At 32.7% G+C, this 10,614-nt stretch overlaps 1 protein-coding gene across 4 annotated transcripts in view; it reads left to right on the forward strand.

The window, feature by feature from the left end:
• Window positions 1–10,270, forward strand: part of LOC129943268 (oxysterol-binding protein-related protein 8) — a 119,544-nt gene extending 109,274 nt beyond the window's left edge. For all 4 annotated transcript variants that reach the window (XM_056052575.1, XM_056052576.1, XM_056052577.1 and 1 more), the window contains 3 exons: window positions 31–895; window positions 8,172–8,497; window positions 8,568–10,270. In XM_056052575.1, coding sequence (XP_055908550.1) covers window positions 31–895; window positions 8,172–8,497; window positions 8,568–8,787 — 1,411 coding nt within the window. In that variant the 3' untranslated portion in view covers window positions 8,788–10,270. The remainder of the gene's footprint in view (window positions 1–30; window positions 896–8,171; window positions 8,498–8,567) is intronic.
• The last annotated feature ends 344 nt before the right edge of the window (window positions 10,271–10,614 follow it).

Consider the following 10,614-nt stretch of genomic DNA (forward strand, 5'->3'; position numbering starts at 1 on the left):
CAGGTTATATATGTAAAATATTCTTTTCAGAGCTGTTCTTGAAGATGATCCTTTTACACGAATGAAAAAAGTCGTTCAATGGTATTTGTCGGGCTTCTATAAGAAACCAAAGGGCCTTAAGAAACCCTACAATCCGATTATAGGAGAAACTTTTCGTTGTTATTGGCAACATCCGAATGGTAGCCGGACTTATTACATTGCCGAACAGGTATCACATCATCCACCGGTATCAGCGTTATATGTTACCAATCGTCAAGATGGTTTTTGCATTACATGTAGCATATTAGCTAAATCCAAGTTCTATGGTAATAGTACTTCGGCAATGCTTGAGGGAGTTGCCACTTTGACACTCTTGCCACGTGGTGAAAGTTATACGTTAACAACACCGTATGCCCACTGCAAGGGTATCCTTATGGGAACTCTGTCAATGGAATTGGGTGGAAAGATTTGCATTGAATGCGAGAATACTGGCTATAAGACCGAAATCGAATTCAAACTGAAACCATTTTTGGGTGGATCAGAGTATACGAATTTGGTCACTGGAAAGGTTAAATTGGGTAAAGAGACTTTGGCAAACATTAACGGTCATTGGGATACGGAAATTCGTATTAAAGATTCAAGATCATCGGACGAAACAATTTTGTTTAGTGCAACACCAGAGACAAAACAAAAACGACTAATGCGATATTGTGTCCCTATTGACGCACAAGAACCTATGGAATCTGAACGGTTATGGCAATTAGTATCGGCTGCCATTCGGCGTGACGATCAAGTAGCTGCTACTGAAGAAAAAACTGTGCTAGAAGAAATGCAACGAAATGCCGCTAAAGAGAGGAAAGCATTGTGCACAGAATGGATACCAACGCATTTCCAACAGGATTTAATAACTGGACAGGTGAGTTGATTGAGCTATTAATTTATTAGTTATGGTACGAAATTGTTCTAATCTCTCCAATATTTAAACCAACATTTAATGAAAGGATGCACAGATCTTAGTTTATTGTCTATAACTTATTGCAATTTGTCAAAATTCAAAAAGTTTGACAATATCCATCTCATTTAGTTCACATAAAACTTGCTGATCTGTTTTTGCTTCCAAACACAGTCCTTTACTTGGAGAGAAGAAGTCTGCTATTAGTTGACTTTACCAATGGCTCGCCCCTTGAAAACACATTGTTTAATAGCCATTGTGAAAGCCTGCTAGAAATTCTTTTATCAAGTTTTTTTAAGAACTCGACGCTGTAAGATGCTTATGAAAGACCATGTGCAAATTGTTAAATACGGATTTAGAAACGAAATTCAGACGATCCAATATTTAAGGAAGAGCTAACTATCTATTACATTATTTAAAACAAAAGCAAGGCTTTTTCTATAGTAGCCGTGGGGTGATGGTAAGTGCGTTGACTGTAGATTCCTCCATCCCTGAGAACCTGACAACATTATTCGCGCTTAGAAACGGTTGAGAGTTGTAATTTACTAGGCCCTAGTTATCAAAGGACTGTCACGCATCCTAATTTACTTTTAACATGTGCCGAAAGTCTAAGGCTCATTTTTAAAGAAGAATATTCCAATAATGCCTCCACAACACTCGATTTAGATATAAGTTTTCAAGATTTTGCGACATTGTTCAAGCGTAAAACAACTCATTTAGTTCCGCGTTTCTACTACTATCGCGTAGAAGTTGTCGGGTTATAGAAGCTGAGATTAATGATTCTCGGGAACTTTCTCCAGATGAGTCCTGAGGTGTTAAACAACCCGTGCCAATTATAAGCCCGTAGCTAACGGAGTAGCCGGATACCTTGCGACCTTAGGACTAACTTGCTTTATCTGTATAATGCAGAAACGGAAATCCCTTGGCACAACACTTTAACTTTCAACTTTGCTGGGTCCCAGAAAATAAAAACATTTTAGGAAATTGTAAGGCAGTTGAACTCGCCAAAAATGTTTCACTACTACAGATTCTACTACGTTTGGATAATGCTGACATACCAATCGCTACATGTATGCAAGACGCTTTAAAGATCTCAATCATCAAGTGCAATAACATCACAACGTTTCGGGTTACTAAAAACATCTAGCCTACACTAGATTTAAAGCGCTCAAGCTTGCTATTTCTAAGCACATCTCATATAACCTCGAAAATCGGTGTCATAACCGGGTATTGTCTAATAGAAGAGCCCGGCTAGGCGTATTCTCAAATGACTTTTACAGAAGCAAGGATGAGGAAAAGGAGGAAACAGTTTTTTAACTCCTCTGTGCATGCCCTGTTCTAGCTCAAAAATCAAGACCCATCTAGGCCAATTCTTCTATAACGATCTAAAGGTTCTCAATCATATTAACATAATCAGTCTTTCACGTTTCGTAAAAGACTCAAACTGGTTTCGTTGAGTTGAGAAGAAAGCCCCGAGATTCATGTGGTATCACAATCAGTCTAAGTGTGTCCTACTCCCTCCCAGACAGCCACTTTAACCTAACTTAACAATCTTACCTAATTGTGGCTTTCGAAAAAAACTTCCTGAAATAAAGAACCAACGATAAGATAGTTTCCTTGAACTGGGCTAAGAATTCAGAATTCGATCAATTGATAGTCGCTTTAAAGGAAGCTGTGTCAATAGACAAAAGATAGACAATAGTCAACACAACAATCTAGAAAAAAACTTTCCCAAAGCCAATTCCTCCCGTAGTTGCCTCCTTAGCACCCAAGTCTCGGATAAATATATGAATTCTGAAAGAATCATAGAAATCGTGTAGCAGCAGTAGCTTACAAATAATGGTTCCTTTTTGTATTTGAGATTTGAAAGACAATGGGACGGTTCAGACAACATAAGGGATTACATTTGCAGTCAACTGCATTCCTTGAACGTACATAAGTATCATACATTTCAAACTTGGAACTTTACTTCAATAACCTATAAAAAACTATAAAAACTATAAAAAAAAAAACATTATTTTCTACAAAACACTCGTCAGGCAAGCTACAAGTCCATCACGATTTGCATTTTGTATTTGTGAAGAAATATTAATTATTTCTTTTGCAATTTGACAAGAAACCCTTTAACAAAAAACTTTATATGCTATTGTGCAGAAAATAAATAAATCATAGAGTAATAAAGTTTAGCTTTCAGTTGAATGAAAAAATGGCTGCGTTCAATCTCGAGATGGATATGCTATCCTCGATAAGTGGATTTTTAGATATCTTATTGAACGAGTTAAATACCTAAATTGAGATAGCTCGCAAAAATTTTAAAAAAACTAGTTTAAGCGGTTCACAAAAAGCCGACAAACATTTAGTTTTCGAGGTCAAATTGTAATAAAATAACATTTTCAATGGATAATTTTAATAATTCACCGAATTTTCACTTTTCCTTCAAATCCAATCATTTGTTGAATCAGCTGTTCTCCCAGATACCTACATAGCCCAGAAATTCTCGGATACCTTTGGATTCCTTTTTTGACATCTCAGCTGTTTTTGATTAGCTGTTAGTATACACGTAAAACACCAACAAAAAGGTATCCGGATACCCTATCTGTCTGAGATTGAACGTAGCCAATATGATCAATTGTCATTTTGACATAAGTTGACTTGACTTGAAAGTTAGGGAGATTTTTCTTGGCTAACATTCCAGTCAAAATTTGAATAAAGTTGCCTTAATTGGAAGGCAGTTTTTGGTAGTTAACCAATCAGATGGCAGAAAATTGACTTGTGTTCTCTGAACCTGCCCAATATTACATTCTCTTAGATTTAAGTGTATTTCTTTTCCTTTGCTGTTATCGACTTCTACTACTGACCCAAGGCATATGGAGGATTGTACTACTTGCAGTCGAGACCGTCGTGCACTTTGTGTTTCATGGGGCAGGTTCAGACAACATGTCATTAATTTTAAACTTGCAACTTTAATTCACTATTTTCGCCTGAAGTTGATCGTGTAGAAAGTACCAATAATAACGAAAAAAAGACATTTTTCCTTTTCCAATATGTTAAGAAACACTTTTACACCAAACTTTAAATTTAAATGTGCAGTAAATAAATGATTCACATACTTATAAAGTTGAGCTTGCAGTTGAATAAAAAAACATGATCAGCTGACATTTTGAAATAAGTAGACTTGTCTTGATTGTAAGGTAGATTTTGTTTGACTAACATTTTTGACAGCCGGTCAATCAGATAATAGAAAGTTACCTTACTTTCAAGCAGAGAGAAAAAAATAATCGAGAAAGCCAAATTTCCTCGTCTCCGTCCCTTCGAAACCTCTTACTCTAATTTTTTATAGCGCAGCGTGTTGAATTCGTATGCATCTAGATTCATCGTGTAATAGCAGACTATCGGTGTATACATGGTTTCACCTCAGAGAGCAGAAAGAGAAAAAACTTCAGTTAAGAGATTGAGACATTTGATATTTCTTTCTCTCTCTGGTTTTCACAAATTTATTCTAGCAAAAATATTTCGTTTGTCAATAAATTACGGTAAACTTTATAACGGTAGTCCGTGGTGAATTTGTTTTTTCCTTCTCTTTCTCGGAGTTACAGGTAGATGGCATTAACAACCAAAACAAGAAAAGATGTGTTCAGAAAGAGTGTAACAAGGTTAAGGTTTTTTAGACTGGACTTTATTTGTATATATGAACTTGTACATATTTTTTATAAATGTATGTTATGTTTATTTCAATAGTAATACCTTAACTAATAACTTAACTACTGTATTATCTAAAATATACTGCATTGAATTATTTTACACTGAATTATAAATGGCGGAAATAATAAAGTTCTACAGTTTACCGGAAATATTTATATGAAATATCCATATCTTCTGCAGTTGCTGTATCTTTTTTATACACAAACAAAATTAATTATGAAATTTGGCTACGATAATAATTACTTGAACAGAACATTTTCTATGTTTATAGTTATTCAGGTTTAGCCCTTAACTTTGATTTGCATTTATTAATGAATAGCCTAAAAAGTTTAGCAAACATCTATGAATAAGCCACAATGCACTTTCAGCACTGTAGTTAAAACTTTCCCTCATAGATTTTTCCTTGTCGCTTTATAACTGAAAGATAAGATATAAAAAGTAAGAACTGGAAATCTTATAAAAATGATGCATGAGACTTAAATTTTGGTTGAAGAACAAATTTGTATATTCTTTTCACAAAACCACTAACCTAGCGAGAATGCAAATATTTTTACTTTTGTACAAAAGTACTTTTCGGCTTATGTAGTTAAGCCTACTTTCATGCCTTCCAAAACTTTTTGAAAGCTTAGTTTATAAAACCATTTATTTCCATTGCAAGCCTTTATTCTCCCCCGCTCAACATGTGTTTTCTTAAAGGTAGATCCACTACGACTAACTTAATTGAATTTATATTCAAAGTTTTGTCAGCCCTCGAGAATGGCAAAGAAATTGATGTATACACTGATTACAGCGAAGCCTTTGATAAAATATACCATAAGATAATTTATCTCAAACTAAGAGCCCTACGCTTTCCATCTATATTTATAAACTGGATAAGCTCGTATCTTCCGAATAGAACGTATAGAGTCCTTTCCCGTACCTCAGTCTCCGGTCCTATACATTTGACTTCTGGAGTCCCACAACCACAAGGTAGTCACCTTGGCCCTTCTCTTCGTCTTATCTGTAAACGATGTCTGTCTAAAATTAAAAAACTCAGATATCCTAATGTTTGAGGATAATAAGAAAATTTTTAAGATTATCACTACTCCATCTAATTCCTTACTTTTTCAAAATGATCTTAATATCTTTTTTGTTTGGTGCATGCACAATTTCCTAGAGTTAAATGTAGGTAAATGTAAACAAATGACCTACTACTGACCCAAGGCATATGGATTATTGTAATACTTGCAGTCGAGGCCGTCATGCACTTTGTGTTTCATGGGGCAGGTTCAGACAACATGTCATTAATTTTAAACTTGCAACTTTAATTCACTATTTTCGCCTGAAGTTTTTTCCAATATGATAAGAAACACTTTAACACCAAACTTTAAATTTAAATGTGCAGTAAATAAATGATTCACATACTTATAAAATTGAGCTTCCAGTTGAATGAAAAAAACATGATCAGCTGACCTTTTGACATAAGTTGACTTGTCTTGATTGTAAGGTAGATTTTGTCTGGCTAACATTTTTTGACAGCGGGTCAGTCAGATACTTGAAACTTGCTTTACTTTCAAGTCCCTTACACTGTCGGACAAAACAAAGTGCAAATCCCAAATCTTAATTTGGAGTGAAATATTTTCATTTAAATACATATTATATTAAATTTGACTTCCAAAATGTATCTACACCATGATCTTAATACTATTTTACAAATAAATGATACATTTATTTACAAAATTGTAGTTAAGAAAAAATTAAAAAAAAAGCAAAGACAAAATAAAGTGCAAATTGAAAATATTAACATAAATAGTATAAAATATTCAAAAAACAGTTTCATAAAGTTAATACAGATTAATAACAAGTGGCTCCGCCTTTATTTTGAATAACTTCGGCAAGACTTTTAGGCATATCTTTTGCAATTCTGCTTGTATGGTTTAGATCATTATCTTCTTGAAAAATATAATTTCCCAAAGACATTTTTGAAGCAGCAGAAGCTGGATTTTCTCTGACAATGTTGACGCAACTAGAACATGTCATTTTAGTGTCAATTTTTATAATATTTCCAACCCCACGAAAGGAAAAACATCCCCAGACCATAAGTGACCCTCCTCCATGTTTGACGGTTTTTGAAATGCACCTTTGGCTCAGTATTTCCAATAGTTTGCACCAAACTCGTTTTCTGGCTTTTAAATTTTTTAATTCAAATTTGGACTCATCGGACCAAATAACGTGCTTAGGATTGTGGCTTTTATAGAAACTTTCTTGCAAAAGCTAGAGGTTTTTTTATATTCATTGGCCGAAGTTAAGGCTTTTTCTTCGCAAAAAAGTTTCTTTCATTCAGTCGCCTTTGAACAGTCCTTGGTGTAATGGATAACTCCAGGTCTTCTTTGATGCTTCTGGCCGAAGGTAATGGTTTTTTTTTCGAACCTCAATTTTTATTCTGCGGTCATCGACAGCTGTAGTCTTCCTTTCCACAAGAATTTTTTAAGCTGACGACAGTTCCTCGTTGTACAAAATTAAAATACATTTTTCTTACACCAGAAACAGACAATTCATATTTTTCTGCTAATTTTTGAAATGTCAACCCATGTTGACGGTCTAAGACAAGCATTTCTTTCACTTCGGTTGAAAGGAGTTTCATAATATCCTTAACCGTATGAAATAAAAATAAGCAATTAAATGAATACGACTTTAAATTTAATTTATAAAGCTTTTATTATTTTCTCTGCTATACAAAATTTTCTTAATTTTTTTAACAATAGTAAGAAATTGAAAGAGTAATAAAAATTGCACTTTATTTTGTCACGTGTCAACTTGATATTCAGCAATATTACCTATGTTGATAAACAAAAGAATAAACCTTTAATGGTTTTTTTGATCAGAGAGTAAACAACTGGAAGTTTGTGACGTCATTAGTGTCTTTGCTCTTAAATTGCAGCACTATGAAATCAAATGAGCCGCTTTTGCACTTTATTTTGTCTAACAGTGTATATCGTGGTGCACTTCCAGATTTGTTACTGATTTTAGGCGATTATTTCCAACTAATTGACCAATATTCTGTGTACTCACGACAACGCTTAAGTAATAATTGAAAACAGACAATTATTTTTCGAAATCTGAAGGCATCTTATTTCTTTCTTCAATTTTGATTCCATTCCCCCCTTTGAATCAAAACAAACTTTTAGTAAAGCTACAACCCAAAACGTTAGTTCATAAAACAAAAACTAAAACAAACAACAAAAACACAAGAAATAATTAGCTTTTATCATCAAAGCGAACAAATATCGTTAATGAAAACAACATTCAAATCACCACCACCGGATGAAAACACATCATCATGGCTATAAATCAGTTCAGAGGCTCCCACTAAAACAAAATTAAATTTCAGATAGCTTAAAGCATTTAGATAATAATCACTCGCTAGAATTTATTTAGTTCATAGGAAACTCTGATTACATATATTTTAAACGAGAAAACAATATTTTATACCGTTATTATGAAATAAAATTATTATATTATTATTATTTTATTAAATTTCAATATTATATTTTTCCAGTGGATCTACAAGTACGCCGATCTTCGCCCATGGGATCCACGTAACGATGTTAAACAATATGAATCAGAGTATCAGGTTTTAACAAAAACCTGTCATAAGGCACCAATGGTTCGTACCGGTAGCATTGTAAGCTCTGATCCATTGCATGTTATTCGCGCTGAATCTAGACAATCGCTATGTGCTTTAAAACCATCCAAACGAAACGCTATACTTGCAAGCAAATCAATCACTCAACTATCACACGATCGAATGAATATCCATTCAGATTCTAGTCAATCAAATGAGGAATGTGTTAAGAAAGTTATGACTGGCAAATCTATTAAAAAGTAAGATCAATAGTTTTTTTTTTTATATAATATTTAATAACTTATCATTTTTTTACTTTTATTTTTACAGCATTTTGAGTTCAGTTGAACAAGTTAATAAAACTCTACAAGAACACTCGAGCCAATTGAAAATGATACAATCCACATTGGAACGTGTACAATATGCACCAGTACAACGTCCTTCATCACTTATGTCTAGCTCAATATCACAATCAACGGTAATTAAGTGCCTGGTGTTTTTGTTTGTTGGGATCGCAGTTAGTGTTTTTTTCAAATGGTTATTTAAGTAGATGTAAAATTTTAAATTAGAATATTTTATGTGTCTGTAGATTCTTTCTAAAAATTAATAGAAAAACAAACAAACCAAAATTGGCTTCTTCCAAAATAGTGCATCATTTCAGATTTGTTAGTTTTCTATATAAATAATCATACATTATGTATTTATACAGGGTGATTCAGTACTCGTATATAGTATCACTATTATGCTTTTTTAATTTTTATATCTACCTATCAGAAAAAATGAAGCAAAACATTTGTAAACAAAAATATTTATCAAGCTTGTAATGATTGATGAAGGCTTTAAAAATATAAACAGAATTTAGACGTAAGAAGCAACTAGTCAAGATTATTTTTGTCATTGCCTATTTGTTCCTTATTGGGTCGTAATATAAGGACCAAGTTTTGCCTCACTTTTTAACTTTTTGAAAAAGAATGTGATTCAAATTGGAAGTGAACCTAAAATCATAACAGAAAAAAGATAAAGTTTGTCATCAATTTCGTTTAAATAAAATTTATATTTTTATCTTGGCTTATGACTTCCATGTCACTCTAATTCATTAACACAGCGTGATAATGTCCTAAAAACTTAGTATTCATCAAAGATTGAAGGAAAAACTTGTTTCGTTGATGGTCGCCAGAGTTTGAATTACTTAAAGACACTCCGCAATAAGAGAATTCAAAAATATTGACTGTAACATCCGGGGAGCACATAATTGCTAGCTGTTTAATCTTTCATTACAGCTAGCACTTATGTTTTATAGTCTAGTAGTTTCCCGGTGTATTTGTTGGAATGTTTCTTCATGCTTTGGCATCATTTGCGAGTTTTTCCAATGCATTGATATTTTTAAGATATTGATAAGAGTATTTACTGTAATAGTGTCCTGAAATGCAAATAAAATTTCTGTCAAGTGAAGCAAAAACAAAAACTAAAATCATAAATAAAAATGCTTTATTAAATCCAAAACATAAAAATAATATATATATATTATTATAAATAATTATTATCACGTTTCCTTATACATACTAAATACATATATATATACATTAAATGTTGTTTAAAATACAAAAATTGAAAAATAAATAAAGCGAGTACCTCTCTCTATTTGTCCCAAGCTTTACATTTAATATTAATATATTAAAACGTTATAAATTATAATACAATATAAAAACGCGTATAAAAAAATAATTTAGAAATTTTTACTTGTCTCGATTTTCAATCAATTTTTTTTCAATTTTATGTAATTTTAAATAATATGGTTATTTAATAATATTAAATTATAATGAACAAAATATTCTTATAGCTAGGTAAAATATTAATGCTGCTATTTAATGTTAATAAACAAAAATTGAATAAGAAAAAGAATTTAAAAAAAATATAAATAGAAACACCAATGAATGAATTGTCGAGAAAGAAAGGAACATTGATGAGGTTTAATTATTGTAATCATGTCTGTATATCGGTGATATTAATAAATCGACATTTTGTGCAAAGTTTTTTGGTGATTTTTATAAATATTTTGGTGCGTTTCCTGAGCTATTAATACTTTCCCTCCAGGTTTCGATGACACACTACCAGTAATGCTACAAAAACTGCCTTGTTCAAAGGATGCCTCTATATCAATCATGTAACGGAGAGATGAAGACCGGTTGAAGTAATTTTATCCCGAAAGTGGGTAGGCATGACCATGAATAAGCAAAGGAATTTTGTCCAATTAACTTGACCTCTTTTGCGCTTAAAACACTTACTTACTTAAGGTAGCGCTACAGTCCTGTGTGAACTAGGGCCTCACCCAACAAACTTTTTCCCTCTAGTCTCCAGTTTCGCGCTCCAAGTTGGG

The sequence above is a fragment of the Eupeodes corollae genome, chromosome 1 (assembly GCF_945859685.1).
Source record: "Eupeodes corollae chromosome 1, idEupCoro1.1, whole genome shotgun sequence".
NCBI classification, from domain to species: Eukaryota; Metazoa; Arthropoda; class Insecta; order Diptera; family Syrphidae; genus Eupeodes; species Eupeodes corollae.